Source organism: Culex pipiens, chromosome 2 (genome assembly GCF_016801865.2).
Source record: "Culex pipiens pallens isolate TS chromosome 2, TS_CPP_V2, whole genome shotgun sequence".
In the NCBI taxonomy this organism is placed as follows: Eukaryota; Metazoa; Arthropoda; class Insecta; order Diptera; family Culicidae; genus Culex; species Culex pipiens.
In genome coordinates this window covers 33344609-33363519 of record NC_068938.1, presented here as the reverse complement: position 1 = coordinate 33363519, position 18911 = coordinate 33344609, and the positions used below count along the sequence as shown (strand labels likewise).

Here is an 18911-nt window from a genome sequence, read left to right as displayed (position 1 = left end):
CCAAAACACCGCAGTTAAACTTTCAAAAGGTAAAATCAGTTGCCCCGAACAGCTTCCCATTTCAATTTAAAACTTCGCTCACTTTCGAAAATACACATCCACTGCTCGCTCGCACTTTCCCTTCCAAGAAAACACGCGAACACAAAGTTTTAATCCCGTAGGTGACTTCGGGCGAAACCGACTGTGTCACCGGAGTGGTTCAACCTGACGACTGCCAAGTCAAGTCAGGGCCAATTCCGGAACAGACCTTCCAGTGTCAACCGACAACAAAAAAAACTGACACAGAACCAAACTATCCGAAAGAAAGTTCGCAAAAGAAAGCAACTCCCTGAGCGGTGGACGAAAAAGCCACCACTTTTGCTCCGCTTTATCCCTCGAGTGCCACGTGTGACACGTGTGTGTGTGTTTGTGGGAAAAAGCTTTGGAAGCTGATAAGAATTGGAGCTTTGTGTTGGGGTGGGTATTTGTATGTGACTTCAAACACCCTCGCATTTACTGATAATGAAGAAGAACGAGGGGGGGGGGAGAAATACTTTTCTTTCACTTCTTTGTGCGGTGCCGGGTACAAAGACAGATATAGTGAAAATGGGGGGAGGGTTTTCCCCTGTGGGGTCAAGAAGATGCTGCAGAAGTACGTGCTTTTCCGGAGGAAAATGGGAAAGCTTTTTAAAGCAATCCTGGAAGCACTTTACGAGTGTGGGTAGAACTGGTTGGTTACAGCACATTTCAGCGAAATGTGCCAACATTAGGTTGAAATTCTATTTTCATTCAACCCCCAAGTTCCTGAAACACATTTGCTGTCAGGCGAGTAATGATGTCGTCCTCGGAATTGATAAATCATGTTGGCTCATTACAGGAAAATTTTGAAATTCCGACCTGCACAGATGGGGACGAGAAATGAGGCAGGAAAAAAAACTGGGGGAAAACATGACAAACATTGTTTCACGTCACGTTGCACGTCAAATTCAATTACCTGTATCACTGCTGAGCTGGTCAAACGAACCGTGAACCGAACAGAAGTAACTCATTAGGCACAACATAACTGCTGCTGATTACAATGTAAGCGCAGGGAACTATGGCTTGAAGGGGGTGAACTGATATTTAAACTTTTGTAATGAAATTTGATGCATCAAAACTGTTGAATAAACTTTTTTGTTATATGGATGCAAAATTGATTGCAACTTATTACTTATTAGCTTCCTACTTTTTCAAATATATTTAATTGAGTAATTACATTAAGGATTGATACCTTTACAATTTCATACCATTTATTTACTTTTACGACACATTATTTTGCTTAGAATTGTTTTAAGTACAGGTTATAATTGTTGGAAAACACTATATTTTTCTCATCTCTTTATATTTTGTGTTGCATGTAATTTTGCTCAAACGATTAGAATGATAAAAGTGTTATGTTTTATTATCAGAGCAATTCTCTCAGATTTCGGTCATTCGGCTGAAACTTTTTTGGTACCTTCGGTATGTCCAAAGAAGCCATTTTGCATTATTAGTTTGTCCATATAATTTCCCATACAAATTTGGCAGCTGTCCATACAAAAATGATGCATGAAAATTCAAAAATCTGTATCTGCAGAAAGAATTTTTAATCGATTTGGTGTCTTTGGCAAAGTTGTAGGTATGGATAATGACTATATTAAAAAAATACACAGTTATTAAAAAAAATGGTGATTTTTAATTTAACGATAACTTGATTTGCAAAAAAAAACTATTTCGATTTATTTTTTATTTTTTGAAATGTTGCAAAAAATCTTTGACCCAGGTATAAATTTTTGAATCAATACAGATTATTTCAAATAATTGAAATATTGGTCGACAAAATTGTTCAACTTCATTTTTCGATGTAAAATCAAATTTGAAATCAAAAAGAACTTTAGTGAAATTTTGATAAATTGCACCGTTTTCTAAACAAAGCCATTTTTAGGTAACTTTTTTGCAGGGCTGTGGAGTCGGAGTCGGAGTCGGAGCCGGAGTCGGTGGAGTCGGGTCTTTTTGGGGACCTGGAGTCGGAGTCGGAGTCGGAGTCGTCAAAACTCTAATAGCTGGAGTCGGAGTCGGAGTCGGCTAGATTGTATGAGCTGGAGTCGGAGTCGTAAATTTCTGATAGACCCGGAGTCGGAGTTGGCAAAAAATGTAATATAATCTACGAACTTATTTATTGTTCAATATTTGTTATAATTCAGGTTAATCCCATTTTTTATATTTTAAATTTATTTATTGAATTGTGTGCACTGCAATGACATTTTTTTGTTTAATTTATTTTTTGGTTCAAGATATTTATCAGATACCATGATGTTTTCGAAGCATTTTTATTGTGATTGGAAAGCTCACTGTCAGTATTTAACAAAAATAATTATGTTTTTTAAACATTATTGATCCTTGCACTGTAACTTGGATTTTGCCCGCTCTTTTCTCTCGCACTTTTGACAACAAAATTTCCAAAAACTAGGCAACCAGCAGTTGTTTATTTACATTTCCAGTCGCATTTTCCTCCAAACTGGACATTCGCACTTTAAAATTGCGATTGACAGGTGAGCAACATCGTCTCGCTTTGATCATTTTTTGAGAAAATTAAAATTTCTCAAGGCAGCTGACAAGTCGGAATAGTGCGATCGATAGCAATAATTTAGTGCGAAGTCCAAGTCAGTGAGAATTGCGCAATATCAACTATTATATCAATCTTCTACTTGGAACGTAACATGTTCATTTTGAATGTAAATAAAAACAAATCAAAGTGTCGTGCTCAAAACTTTTCCAACTGACAAAAATATCGACAATAAGCTAATTTTGAAATACAGTTAAACACGCGCTCTTATGCCTCGCATATGCAACTTTGCGTGTACGATTCATTGAATTTATTACATTTATCGATTACCCCAATGTTTACAATTTCTCTACAAAACTTTTAAAGTGTTGATCCTTAAATAATAACGTTGAACAAGTTTTTTTTAATGCCTTAAATCTGGATGATATAATTGATATTATTTAAATTATTTTTCAAATATCTAATCTAATCTAATCTAATCTAATCTAATCTAACACAAACGCAGCCAGTCCGATGAAAGCATGCTGGAAAGTCTTGTGATTAGATTACGCCCCAAGCACTTTTCTTGTCATTATTAATAATTGCAGTACATCCGAGAACACCCGAAAATGCATTGCAAAAATTAAAGCGGCCAGCCCTACTACGTTGTGTTTAGCGCAGAGAGGATTCTGAGAACGGATCACATTTCACAGAACCTACAGGGGGGGAAGGATGCGTGGACATACCGTACCAAACGCTCCTGTTTACAGTTCCATATGTGTTTTGTATTGTGTGTTAAGTGTAAAATATAGTGTGGTTATATAATCAATTAAATATAATAATGCAATATAATGATCATTTAATAAAATCCCATCACCTATATATAATAACCACGCACCCAAGCACTCAAACAGCGACACAAAAGAAATGAAAATAAGCATGCAAAAACAAGACAGCGCGTCGCCGTGGTCAGCGCACTAATGATGCCATTATTTAATTATAATAACCACGCACCCAAGCACACAAACAGCGACACAAAAGAAATGAAAATGAGCATGTTATTTAAATTATTTTTCAAATATTAGAATTTTCTCATGATTTGTATGTTTAATGTGTGTACTGGGCTGGATCACACAATGTCAGTGTACGTCTTCTCATTCATTCAAAAAAGCTTTAAAAATAGTTACTTTCAAAATTGTTTATTTCAAAACCAGGGTATCTTTGATAGTTACTGCACACCAATTTCTCATTACTGAATTCAGTAAAATTTACGGAAATCTGTGCTTATTTTCAGTAAATGAAAACTTACTGAAAAAAAACAATTGAAAATTAGTGTAGCTAGGCTATTAACTTAAAAAAATGAAAGTAAATTTAAGTAGGGGAAATTCTCGTATGTTTGTCAGGATAAGCACTCGCTCCTAACTCCATCCAATTTGCTGATTTTCACTATTTAAACAACTAATTTTGCATAACTTTTGATAGAAACTTGCTTGCTCACTTTTTATTGAGCTATTTATCACTCGATTCCAGTTGAAAACGCTTTTAATTAGCTTTAATTGAATGTCAAAGTTCTGTGGAAGTTCGCTGGAATAAGATGCTGTTAAATAAAATGGTCCAATTGTTGTGCTGAAAATGCGTTTTTTTTTAATATTTAAAATACAGATTAGGTGTCGGAGTTGGAGTCGGAGCTGGAGTCAACAAATTTTGGAAAGCTGGAGTCGGAGTCGGAGTCGGAGTCGGAGTCAGCTAGAGTTGGTAGGCCGGAGTCAACAATTTGTGGTAAGCCGGAGCCGGAGTCGGAGTCGGAGTCGGCTTAACTCAGAAAGCCGGAGTCGGAGTCGGAGTCGGAGTCGCTTGAAATATGACCCGACTCCGCAGCCCTGCTTTTTTGAAAATAGCAGCAGTTTTTCATTTTTTTTAAAGTGCACCTGTTTGCCCACCTTTGAAAACAAGTTTTTTGAAAAGCTGAAAAAATTCTCTATATTTTGCTTTTTAGAACTTGTTTGATACGACCCTTTGTTGCTGAGATATTGCCATGTCAAGCGTTAAAAACAGGAAAATTGATGTTTTCTAAGTCATACCCAAACAACCCACCATTTTCTAATGTCGATATCTCAGCAACTAATGGTCCGATTTACAAAGTTAAAATATGAAATATTTGTGAAATTTTCCGATTTTTTCGAAAACATTTTTTTTTAAATTTTCAAATTGAGACTAACTTTTAAAAAGGTCCAAACATTCAATACTACGCCCTTTTGATATATTAGGCGGCCGACCAATTGGCGAACAATGTTTTGAATTTTTGAAAAAATCAGTATCGATTCATTAATTCATTACTCGTTCAAAGATTTTTGCCTAACCTGGAAATTTCTGAAAAGTTTGATGTTCCCAAAAACACATAAAAAATAAATAAAAATAGTGTTTTTTGCCAATTGAGTTTAGTGACAAGAAGTGATATTCTAAATAACCAAATTTTTTTATGCCGTGTTTTTTTTCAGTGTAGCCCTTATCCATACCTACAACTTTGCTGAAGACACCAAATCCATCAAAAAATTCCATCAAAGATACAGATTTTTGAATTTTCATTCATCATTTTTGTATAGCCAGCTGCCAAATTTGTATGGAAAATTATGTGGATAAATCAATGATGTAAAATGGCTTCTTTGGGCATACCGAAAGCACTATACAAGGTTCAGCCCGATTAAAAAAATACAAAAATAAAAAAAAAGATCGATTTCGTAGAGAACTGCTCATTATGATAACAATATAATTATATTTATCTTAAACGCAAAACAACAAAAACAACTTATTTAAACAACACTCGTTCAGACTTGATTTTTTTTTCATTACTGATTACATTACTTAGGATAATAAAATTAGCTAAGCGTGTTTTTTTTTTAAATTTGCAATATCAGTGTCAAACGACGTAGCATTGATGTTTTTGTTATGAAACTTAAACGATTTCTTAAATGCCATAACTTAAACAAAATACTCGGAACTTCGTAATAGTATGGTTGTTAAATGAAGCCATTTTTGTAATGGTTTTGTAAAAGTTGAGTACCGTCAGCAGGGATTACATTGGGTCTAAGGGGGCAAATCTGGGTTTTTCTAAAATGCTGAAATGAAATGAATTGTTGTTGTCAAGCAACGCAATTTTTTGTGTGAATTTTCTGAATCTGTGTTGGTGTAAACAATGGAGAGTAAACAAAATATCATATTTTGATTTATTATTTGCTACAAGGGTTTTGAACGACGTGAAAAAAACGGGTAGCTTCAAAACAGGTGCTTTTTTAAATTTAATACCAAAATTTAGCTTAAATATCTCTTTTCAAAATATATTAAATAATCATTAATTACTTATTTTCCATAAGAGTTTCCATATATACCATTGTAAATAAGAAAATTGTATATTGCATGTAGGAGTAGAGAACAACACTAGTTCTCCATACAAATTTTGGAGAAAACCCGATTGGCCCTGACTAAATGGTTTGAAAAATTTCAAAGTGCACGTGACTCTGGGCACCCCAAACTTCATGCTTCCCTTCGAGTTGAGCCTGCTCAGTCTTTTTTGTATTTTTTTTTTGCAGGTCAGTGTTACCAAAAATCATTCTCAGAAATCATATCCCAAGTATATATTTTTCAAACAATCCATTCCACTTCACTTCCTGCGTCTAAAATATCCAGTTCAAAGTTTATAAAGCATTCATACAAACATTGACTTCGCTGTGACGGCTTTATTCTGCTAACCCAGTCACATTTGATCCCCGTGCTCGTCCATCCGAGCGCCCAGGTCCCAGTGAATACATCTGCACCGAACCGGAAGCATCCCTTTTTCCGGGACATGTTCGTTGCCAAGAATTATTAATAGCCACGTTTATGCCGCGCCAGTCCCAATTTGGGTAATTGCCCCAGGACCACCAGCAGCAGCCGGAGCAGGTCAAGCTCCCCACCAGTTTTGCATCTCTCTTCGCAGGGAGAGAACTTCTAGAGAAGGACGACACCAAAGTGACTGACTTATGAACTTTTATCCGGCAATTCGGCGTTCCTTAGCGTGGAGACTTGTTTGCACACTGAGGGCAAACTTTTGCGCTCCGCCGGAAAAATTTACCTACTTTCACGTTCACTTACGAGTCCGAGACGACAAAATCGTACTAAATTTTCACGGTAGGTGACCAAGTTTTCAAGTTTTCTCGGTGGGTGGGATGAAGAAATTGAGGGGGTACCCAATTTGGACCCAAATGGAGAGCAGAGGCAGTGATAAATGGGGGTCCGTGTGCAAGTTTTGGGAAAATCGAGGAAAAGCATTCTTTTGTAAACTTGCCAAAGTAAGAACTCCGTGGTGGTGGTGAAGAAAATAGAAAGTATTAGTTTCATCTGTTGGCTTACCGAAAGCAAGTGGAGGGAAAAGTCTAAGGACACCGGATAAGGAAGAAGTTCCCATCGCGTGGGAGAGGGAAACTTTGAGAGGGGAGGGCAAAAGTTTTTGCCATTGCTCCGTTGTGGGTGAAAAAAGTTGCAACCACGTTCGGTCAATATACAAAAGAAGTCGACGGAGTTATCCAGCCGCGAACTTGCACGAACGAACGCGTTCAAACACACACACGTTCGCAAATAGATGTAATGTCACCAGGGAGAGCAATCGGAAAAAGTTAGGGAAAGGGCGAGCTTTTTATAAACTTGAACTGAATGGGTTGGGTTATCGGTTTCGTGGGGATAGTTTAGGGTTGCGAGTCTTTGTATGTTTATTTTAGTTTGTTTTATAAATGTATTACGCAGATTTAAAGGGTTCCTGAATAACTTTACAAAATGGAGATATTTTTAATGCCTGTTATTGATTTAATTAATTGCTTCGTTTAAAAATGCATAGCAGATATATATCTGAAACAATAAATTACTGATAAATACTTACTGTAAATGCAAAATAAAAAACACATATAAAACATCAGTGTTGAACGCATTGTGGCAATATCAAGTGTTAAATGAGCAATTCTCCTCAAAATCCGGAAATGGATTTTATTCATATTTTTTTGATTTGGTTCAGACTTTGTGGGGTCCTTTCCTATGTACAAAGAAGCTATTTTGTGTAATTGGTTCTCCCATACAAGGCTCCATACAATTTTGGCAGCTGTTCATACCAAATGGTACGTAAATATTAGAAAATCTCAAAATATAAAGGAACTTTGTCATGGATTTGGTGTCTTCGGCAAAGTTGTAGGTATTTATGAAAACTATTTTGATTAAAAACTGGTAACTGGTTTTAAATAAACTTTTTCACAAAAATTGAATATCCTAAAATCCGTATTTTTTATTTTTTTATATCTTTTAGGGGACAAAAAACCACAAGTTTTGAATCAAAGAGAAGTATGGAAACGAATTGCGCTGCCAATTTATAATTAAAAAAAGTGTATTTTGGAAAAATATAAATTTAGGGCAAACATTTTTATGTTTTCAATATGCAAGTACTATTTTGATAAATTGGAACGTTTTCAAGATATAGCCACATTCCCACATTTTCTAGAAAAAATAACTCAGCATGGTCCTATTTTCAAACAAAATATTTTGAAAATTTTGGTATTTCTAAAAAATATGTTTGGCGTGATATTTCATTTTGGACTTTTTGAAATGTGAATCTCGATATCAAAATCTTAAAAAAAATTCGGTTAGACCATCAAATTAAAAAAATTTCATTGAAAATTGGATAATAAGTTACTGAGATATTGGCATTCGCAAATGTGGGAATGTTTGGATGAGACTTAAAATACATAATTTTTTTTTGTTTCTTTTTCTTTTATTCGCTGTGTTTCAGCAGATTTGAGTTTCAAATGTGTCTAAGGCAATTTTATTGGAAATTTTCTTAACAGATAAAAAATATTTTCAGAAATTGTCAATCATGAACACTATTTAAAAAAAACATAAAGAGAGATTTTTCAATTAAGGGGTTACAAAAATGTAAATCAGCAAAAATGTCAGAGGTTGGTTTGAGCACACACTTTAACTTTTTTCAAAATCTGTTTTCAGGGCATTAAAATATACATTTTCTTCTATTAACAAAACAAATTTGAAGACATTTTGTTGTATCATTGCCGAGATATAGCTATTTGAAGTTAGCAGTTTCAAAAAACGGGTGCCACGATATCTCAACATTGCTTTGACCAAATCGGCTCAATTTTCTGAGCGTTTTTCTCTGAACAACAAGTTGATTTACGGGTGCCACGATATCTCGAGATGAGATGGACCAAATCGGCTCAAAATTTTGGTGAAGACTCGTTAAACCGGTCCCGTGTGCATGACGAAGGCCGATATTCAAAAAGTTTATTTAAAAAAAAGATAAAAATATTTTTCTGTTTTTCATATAAAAAATCGCTAGTTTTTGATTTTTGTATTTTTTGAAAATTCAAAATTTCAAAATCGGGCTTCGTCATGCACACGGGACCGGTTTAACGAGTCTTCACCAAAATTTTGAGCCGATTTGGTCCATCTCATCTCGAGATATCGTGGCACCCGTAAATCAACTTGGTGTTCAGAGAAAAACGCTCAGAAAATTAGACAGTTGAGCAATTTTCTACCAAAACCGGAAATGGATTTTATTTGTATTTTTTGATTTGGCTCAAACTTTGTGGGGGCCTTCCCTATGACCAAATATGCTATTTTGTGTCATTGGTTCACCCATACAAGTCTTCATACAATTTTGGCAGCTGTCCATACAAAAATGGTATGTAAATATTCAAACAGCTGTAACTTTTGAGTGAATTTTCTGATCAATTTGGTGTCTTCGGCAAAGTTGTAGGTATTGTTGAGGACTTTTGAGAAAAAAACTAGGTACACGGAAAAAAAATTTGCCGATTTTTTTATCAACTTTTTTTTCACTAAAACTCAATTTCTCAAAATACGTATTTTTTGATTTTCGAGATTTTTTGATATGTTTTAGGGGACAAAACTTTTGAGCCATAGAGAAACATGGTCAAAAAATCTGCCACCGAGTTATGATTTTTTGAAAAAATAGTGATTTTTGGAAAAAATCGAAGTTTCATGCAACAACAAGTTTGACATTATTTTTTAATGCAAAATTGAATTTGCAATCGAAAAGTACTTCACAGATTTTTTGATAAAGGGCTCCGTTTTCAAGATATAGCCACCGATAGATTGATTTTAGCGGAATATTTGCAGTTTTTCAATTTTTAAAAATAGTGACCATGAGTGACCGTTTCTAAAAATATTTTTTTGAGAAGTTCAGAAAATTTGCTATAAAATTGTCTAAGAGACATTGAAGATTGGACCTCTGGTTGTTAAGATACAGCGGCTTAAAGAAAAAGAAACACGAAAATTGAAGTTTTCTAAGTCTCACCAACATAACCCACCTTTTTCTAATGACGATATCTCAGCAATTAATGGTCCGATTTTCAATGTTATTCCATGAAACATTCGTGAAATTTTCCGGTCTTTTCGAAAAAAATATTTTGAAAAAAATTTAATCAATACTAGCATTTTTAATCGGCATAATATTCAATGTTTGGCCCTTTTAAAATGTTAGTCTTGATCTAATTTTTTTCAAAAAAAAATTTCCGAAAAGATCGAAAAATTTCACGAACTTATCATGTATTAACATTGAAAATCGGACCATTAATTGCTGAGATATCGTCATTAGAAAATGGTGGGCTGTTTGGGTGAGACTTAGAAAACTTCAATTTTCGTGTTTCTTTTTCTTTAAGCCGCTGTATCTCAACAACCAGAGGTCCAATCTTCAATGTCTCTTAGACAATTTTATAGCAAATTTTCTTAACTTTTTGAAAAAAATATTTTAGAAATGATCATTCATGGTCACAATTTTTAAATATTGAAAAACTGCAAATATGTCGCTAAAATCAAACTTTCGGTGGCTATATCTTGAAAACGGAGCCCTCTATCAAAAAATCTGTAAAGTACTTTTCGATTGCAAATTCAATTTTGCATTAAAAAATAATGTCAAAGTTATTTTGCATGAAACTTCGATTTTTTCCAAAAAACACTATTTTTCAAAAATTCATAACTCGGTGGCAGATTTTTTGACCATGTTTTTCTATAGCTCAAAAGTTGCGGATTTTGTCCCCTAAAACATATCAAAAAATCTCGAAAATCAAAAAATACGTATTTTGGGAAATTGAGTTTCAGTGAAAAAAAAGTTGATAAAAAATCTGCAAATTTATTTTTCCGTGTACCTATTTTTTTTTCTCAAAAGTCCTCAACAATGCCTACAACTTTGCCGAAGACACCAAATTGATCAGAAAATTCACTCAAAAGTTACAGCTGTTTGAATATTCACATACCATTTTTGTATGGACAGCTGCCAAAATTGTATGAAGACTTGTATGGGTGAACCAATGACGCAAAATAGCTTATTTGGTCATAGGAAAGGCCCCCACAAAGTTTGAGCCAAATCAAAAAATACAAAAAATAAAAATGGTTGAAATCGGCCGATTTCGTAGAGACTTGCTCAGTTGGCTTTGCGCATGGCAAAATTCTGAACTTAAATCGTCTCTAACTCAGTTAAATCATTGAATATCTTTATGAAACTTTCAGGAGTGATTGAAAATCATCTTTTTAGTGGATTTAATAAATTTTCTATAATATTAAATTTTGTGATTTTCTACATGTATGTAACCCCTTAAAATTAAACTATAAATGCCTAAATCTTGAAAACGGTCCAAACATCTTTGACGTAGTTTTCGATTGAAAATTTGATTTCTAGATAAAATTTACAAAAGGTCTTATCTGAAAATGAATTTTAGATTTTACATTAAAAACTGAAGTTCAGGCTAAAATTCTAGCCGAATCGGAAATCTTTTGATCTGGATTTTTTTGGTTTGACGTGAAATCACTGTATATTAAACCACAAAAAAAAAATTCCACGAATTTATTTTTTTCAGAAAGTAAATCAGAATTTATAGAAATGACCGATAACTGAATCAAATAGATGATTGCAAACAAGTATTTTTTCAAAACGTAAAAAATCATGAAATATTCAATATTTTTTATAATGGTTTTCAAAATGAGAAATCATAACTTAGAAACAAAAGTTATATGCATTTACCATTCAACTCGAAAAATGTGCTAATTTCAAGAAAATGCTTCAAATTAACAAAAGGGACACTATACTAAGGTGTTCTACGAACATCGAATCATATCTCTTATTCAAATCATTCAACATCAACGAAAGATTCCCCCAATCCCTGTCATATTGCAGTGGAAGCCTAGCTTTTACAATTCGCACATCGAGTCATACGATTTCAGCAGTTCCAACGTCAAATCCCCACTCCAAAATGTTTCAGCTCAAACCTGCCACTCGGTCATCCGCATCCGAACGGTAAACTTTCTCCCCACCGCGCACTGGATGATGAATTTATTTCCCAGAGTCCGGAGGTTCCACTTTACGACGGGGCAATTGGTAGATAAATCCTTTTTTTTGCCGGACATGCTCGATAACTCCGGCGGTAGCAGGATCAAAGGGAAAGTTCTCTTGCTCACGTGTAACTGTTGGTCAAAGGTGAGGAGGTGATTCGTATCCAGCTACCCACCAAGTACTTCTGGTCGGGGTTGGAAGTGAGCATTTGATTACTCCGTTGAATTTGACCGCAGTGCGGCTTCACCGGCAGTCGATCATGCAGCGGTTCTTGATTGGGCGGTTTCAAGCCACTTAGAGGTGGATTTATAGACTTCTTCCTTTTTTGATCGAGTTCAATTCGAACTCGAACTTCAAAAAGCATTTACTATTTCTAACTAAATTGAAATTCTAACCATCACAAATTCCTAAATCGCTTATCGGTATTCGAATGAATTTTCCGATATATTCCAATCTTTCCGGATAAAACACAACTCTCATCCACTACCACACAGGAACCTTCATATCAATAACCAATCCCACCCCCCGGTCAAAACTGTCGGAACCAAAATTTACTCCTCCATCGAGGCTAAAACGAGCCCCAGTTCACCACACTAGTTTTCCCCACCCACATTTCAAAACTATGCGCCAGAGGAAGCTTTGGACGGTCGCAAAGTCTGCTGTCCAAGTCCGGGGCAAAATTTGGTGTTTATCGATTTATCTGAAACTAATGACTGACCCTCCCCACTCTGGCTCCCACATGTGTGAGGCGAAGCGGGTAGAAGGGGGGGTCGGAAAAACTCGATCTCCCATTGTGGAAAAGTGACGGAGCAAAAAGAGACAGCAAGAGGGTGAGGGTTTGCCCATGTGTTAAACGAGTGTGGGTCAAAGTGTTGGCGAACTTGCATAAATCGAATCTCGAATAGAATTTAATTACTGGTAATTTGGGCCAGAGCCCCTCGACGATGATGGCACGGTTGATGGCAACACTGGTTGGTGGGATGGAAAGTTGTATTGGTGGTGGAAAGTGGAAATAGATCGGATCGGAGAGGATGTTTTGTTCGAGTGCTGAAAGTGGAATGAACTTTTGGCGGGAGGCACTGATTGGAACGATAGTAAAACATGGCGAAACGAAGTTTGATGAATTCTGCTGCATGATGGAGAAAAAAAAGTTTCCATTTCGTAATGAGTGTTACTTGAACTTTTCCCATTTGTTTCACCGATTCTGGATTCTGGTTCAGTACACTTTTTTGCAGCTCGCTCGGAATACTGATAGCCTGGAAGCCAAATATTTAAATAACCATACTCATTTTTTTTCCTTTTCTCTCTATTTTCAGCATGGATTACGTAAGCATCGGTTGCTGCACGTTGGCATTTGGCCTGTACGTCAACACGCTCGGCGCTGGATTCGTGTACGATGACAGGTAAGGTTTTGTGTGGTTTCCCCTCACCTTTGGATATGGAACATTAGGGTGTAACAATTTAAAATGGTCTCACTATAGTGTTTTACTGTGGAAGGTGATTCTGACTACTTTCTTCAAAGTTTAACTAACTAATTTATTATTTGTGAACAATGTGGTCAACTTATTTGAACTACTAATCTCACATAATATAGACATAATACTGAAGCTATTTAAAATAAGGAGTGCAATACCTTGACAAACAATGAATCATTCATACAAAATGGTGTTATCATCCTAGGAGTGGTTTCGAGTCAAATTTTTTTTTGACAATCAACCGAATTTCTGTTTCAATGATGAAAGTCAATGCTTTAGTATAGCTTTACTGAGTACATTTTTCCAAATAATTAAATAAAATGGGACTTGTTTGCAAACAGGACAAGACTCACACCTTTGGATAAACATTGTCAAGCACTCATATCAAACTGTTAGAAAAACTCAGAAACTGCCAAACTGTCAAAGATGTGAGTCTTGTCTTGTTTGCTAACAAAGTTAACTGTAATATAGCATGGCACCTTCATGGTGCTCAGAAACAATCCTTAGGAAAATTCTAAATTAAACTAATCTCAATTTCTTTCTTTTTATAATTTAGTTAATATTACTAAATCGGGAACAGATAAAAAAAACCTTAATATATTTCAGACTATCTAATAGATAGTATCTATGCTTAGTTTTCAGTTTTATGATCGATACTTCATTAACTTTCAACAACTTTTCACAAAATTGTATTATTGTGTAATTTAAACAAGATTATTTATTTAAAAAAAGATTTTTGCAAACAAACAAAACTGATTTTTCAAAGGCATCCTACTTTTCCTGAAAGCACATAAATTTTGAACAATTTCGTGGTATTTATCGAGGCGAAATTCAAGGCACTCTTACTCTAGCAATTTTATTTGTATCAAGTTTCAACAAAATACAGCATTTCAAGAATATTTTACCAGATGAGCAATATTCTGCACAAAAAAATGACTGCTTCATAACATTGGAATGTTGTTGAGCTTCTCACAATTATGAATCAACTTAAAACAACTGATAATTCAGCAGAAAAAAAATATGTAGCAAATAACAAATCCAAAGGAAAGCAATATTGGGTTCTGCGTTAGCAAACATTATTTTGTTGCAAATACATGCAATTTGAATTAAAACAAGGTTTCAAGGTATTTTTTTCAAAAAAATATTAAATGTATTAAATTGATATTTCAACGACTCATTTGGATCAATAATCGATTTACCGAGATTTTTTAATATTGGAATTTTTTATAATGACTATAATAAACATTAGGGTGGGTACGATTTTCAAAAAGTTCTCGGATCAAGTTTTAGTATGGTTCCCCTTGTAGGGCATGCCCATAGGGACTTTCATGCCAAATATCGGCTCATTTGGTTGTAAACTGGCTGCGCGCATCAGGGTTAAAGTTTACATGGGAATTACTATGGGAAATTGGAACTTTTTGTTCAAACGCTCCTACAGGTCTGGGAAAATCACGCGCCAACTTCTGGTATGGTCAGGCCTATGGGGAACGGTCTGGAGAACACTTTTCCCGAAGAGAGCATATGGATTCGTTGTCCCTAGACCTGGCGCATCGACAAACAATCCGATGTCTCCGGAATCAACGGTTTTCCCTGAAAAAGCATGAAATTTTCCTTAGCATGCTATGGAAGCTTGATGAACTCCGCGACGCCATACGTCAGGTAGCTGTCTGACATATGGCGTCGCAGTGTTCATCATACTAAAACTTGATCCGAGAACTTTTTGAAAAACGTACCCACCCTAATAAACATACCAATCTACAGCAAACAATGTAAAAAGTTAAATACTGTACATTTGTCCTCAAGTTTTGATAGGTAAAAGAACGTAATAAGATTTAAAATAAGGTTTGAAAATTACTTAAATTCTTTTTCTTTTTATTTGTAATTTTATAATGAGCAGTTAAAAAAATCAGAAGTAAAAAAACAATTTAAAAAAATATTTAGATACAAAATTAAATCACGATATTTGTTTGGTTCTGCTTATTGAGAAAATTTAGACTAATACTTTGAAATGTTTTGTATTGGCAATTGAAGAATAACATTCACCACAGAATTTTCACCAAATATTTTAAATGATGTATTCAGGGAGAGTATTATTTTAAAATGTTTTTTTTTTTACATTCCTAATTTTGTTTAAAAGTTATTTTTTCGCTGAATAAAACAAAATTTGGAATGTTTTTTAAACATTCCAAATTTTGTGTAAAAATGTTTTTTTTCTTGGAATACAATTGTCGAAATATTTAAATTTAGAAATTTTTATTAAATTCACTCAATTCACACAGACTAGATTATCCGAAAGCTTCTGAAAAAAATCACTTTGGATAATCGATTCGTATGTTGCATCTATGATATTTTTTTGAAAATGTTAACGATGTGGTTTGTTATGTTTGTTCTATTTTACTAATCATGAACATTTTCTCGATAACGATTTTTACATTTTAAAAAAAATATCTGTTTTGTTTATTGTAGCCAATTTGCTGTTAAGTTTTTTTTTCTCAAATAGGATTATTTCAGGAGAGAATTTTCGATTGAGATAAAGTGAACCGGAGGGGCATGAAAAAGATTTCGATTTATTTTTTCAAAAGTTTTTCAAACTGGTAAAACTTGTCTCCTGATTATGTTTAAAAACATTTTCTGAGGAAGGTCCCCTACTTGGCAATTTGTTGAACAACAATGATAAAAATAGAGTAATTTTCCACGAAATCGGTCTTTTTTTAATTTTTATTTTTGTATTTTTTAATCCGTCTAAAACTTTTTTGGTGCCTTCAGTATGCCCAAAGAAGCCATTTTGCATCATTAGTTTGTCCATATAATTTTCCATACAAATTTGGCAGCAGTCCATACAAAAATGATGTAAGAAAATTCAAAAATCTGTATCTTTTGAAGGAATTTTTTGATAGATTTCGTGTTTTCGGCAAAGTTGTAGGTATGGATAAGGATTACACTGAAAAACATTGATACTCGGCAAAAAAAATTGGTTATTTTTTATTTAACTTTTTGACACTAAAACTTGAAAACACTATTTTTATTTATTTTTTATATGTTTTATGGGACATACAATGTCAACTTTTCAGAAATTTCCAGGTTGTGCAAAAAATCTTTGACCGAGTTATACATTTTTTAATCAATGCTGATTTTTTTGTAATCGAAATATTGGTCGCAGAAATTTTTCAACTTCATTTTTTGATGTAAATTCAAATTTGCAATCAAAAAGTACTCTAGAGAAATTTTGATAAAGTGCACCGTTTTCAAGTTAAAGCCATATTTAGGTAACATTTTTGAAAATAGTCACAGTTTTTAATTTTTTGAAATTAGTGCACACGTTTGCCCACTTTTGAAAAAAATATTTTTGAAAAGCTGAGAAAATTTTCTGCATTTGGCTTTTTTGAACTTTGTTGATACGGCCCTTTGTTGCTGAGATATTGCTATGCAGAGGTTTAAAAACAGGAAAATTGATGTTTTTAAGTCTCACCCAAAAAACCCACCATTTTCTTACGGCGATATCTCAGCAACTAATGGTCCGATTTACAATCTTTTCGAAAACAACGTTTTCTTTTTTTTTAATTAAGACTAACATTTCAAAAGGGCCAAATATTCAATATCACGCGCTTTTGAAATGTAAGTCCTAATTTAAAAATTCAGAGAAGAAGGAGGGGGGAGGAGGATTCTGCGTGGATTTTTTTTCCCCCAACCAAGGGGACAACAAACTTTGAACGTGGAGCCGAACCTCGCTGTATCAAACTGTCACGTCTCACGTCTCGTTAGTCACTCTGAACCAATGACACCAGCACCCTCTTCCTTTAGTTGTACTGTCAGCTTGAAGGGTTAAAAAAAAGGTTGAAGGCAGCTCTGTGTACTGTACAGCAGTCATTGTTACTGCTGCAGTTTTAAGGTGTAAGAGGGTGAGAAAAAAGTGGTTTGAACTGGGTGTAAGATGTGGTTTTGAGAAATGGAAAAAGTGGACTTTAGAGTGATTATGGGCACAGAAATGTCAGTTGTTTGCTCTTTCAAAGTGGCAATCTAAATGAAGCTTTGGTGGATTTTGAATTTACAAAAATGCTCTTGCTTATCCTTAATCTTAAATCAATACAATTATTTGAATACAAGAATAGCAAAATAAATCGGATGTTTTATGATTAAAGCCCGTTTAAAAAAAGGTGCTGTGGTAATGCTACAGGCAGAACCATCATGACGAAGAACTTCGGACACAAAAGTAAACGATTTTTTTATAGTTATTATTATATGCGTTTCTTGGCCACAAAATCAATCACGAAAGAGTTATTTCTTAAGATCTATTTATTTCTGCTAAAAGATGGTCTCATGTTATTTTGACGTTGGATAACGGGGGCTTTGAGCTGAAGCCCCCTCCCCCCCCCCTCCCTTGAAATTTTTGGAAGACATCTGGGAAAGATGGAAAAAGAAGTAAGCAAGTAGAAAATTTCTTCTTCCAGCCCCTCCCCAACCAAAATTCTTGCTACACTCCTGCTCCCGATGCCTCCGGCCACTCCAGGTGGTCGCCACTACTGGCAAAATGTCAAATTTCATGTTCAGTATCATAATCCCTAAAGTTTGATACCCATATTGCCCCAACTCTTATGGTTCCGCAAATGTCCCCTTATCGGAATATCCCCGAGGGCCTCCAGCCACTGCAGGTTGTGGCCACTACTGCCAAAATGTCAAATTTCATGTCCAGTATCAAAATCCCTGAAGTTTGATACCCATACTGCCCCAACTCTTATGGTTCCGCTAGAGCGTCCAATTTCCCGTCCCGGGAAAAAATTTACCGGGAATTCCCGGGATTTCCCGTAAAAATATATTTCCCGTTTCCCGGGAAATTTGAAAATTTCCCGGGAATTCCCGAAATTCAATCGGAAGTATACATATTCTCAACTTTTTGAAACCAATTTTGTGAAATTGCTTTGAAAAAAATAATAAAAGAAGAATCTCAACAAAAATTAGCTCAATTCCAGTTAATTTTCAGTTGGGACCATCCACAAACCACGTGGACACTTTTTTGGAATTCTCAACCCCCCCCCCCCCCCCCCCATCGTGGACAATTTCCATACAAATAAAATCTTTTTTGTATGGAGCGTGGACAATCGCCGAACCCCCCCCCCCCCCTAAGTTGTCCACGTGGTTTATGGATGGTCCCGTTCTAATAAAAAAGAATTAATCGGAGGATCATAAAATTTTAAAACAAGACTAATTTGATATAATATTAATCTTAGAAGCATCTGGAAATAGATCTAGCTTAATGAAAATAAACTTTTAACAAAATTGAGATTCTTTACGTTTTTGTTTATCATGATCAAATGGGATGAAAATTGAATTATGTAGTAACATTAAATATTTCAAATAGGTTTCTGCAAGAAGAATTTCTTCAATTTGTTTAATACCTACTATTCAAGACATTATAATGGAGCACTGATGCAACAATAGGTGTTAGGGTTAAATTTGAAGAAAAAAAATGAAGAATGCTTGTAGAGTGCTATTAATTTATCGTACATTTCATCAAAATCAT

The 18911-nt window shown here is 34.7% G+C and overlaps 1 protein-coding gene across 2 annotated transcripts in view; it reads left to right on the top strand.

The window, feature by feature from the left end:
• The window catches only part of LOC120422038 (protein O-mannosyl-transferase TMTC2-like), a 496233-nt gene that overhangs the window by 61958 nt on the left and 415364 nt on the right, over positions 1–18911 (top strand). For both annotated transcript variants that reach the window (XM_052708782.1, XM_052708783.1), the window contains exon 3: positions 13235–13321. In XM_052708782.1, coding sequence (XP_052564742.1) covers positions 13235–13321 — 87 coding nt within the window. The remainder of the gene's footprint in view (positions 1–13234; positions 13322–18911) is intronic.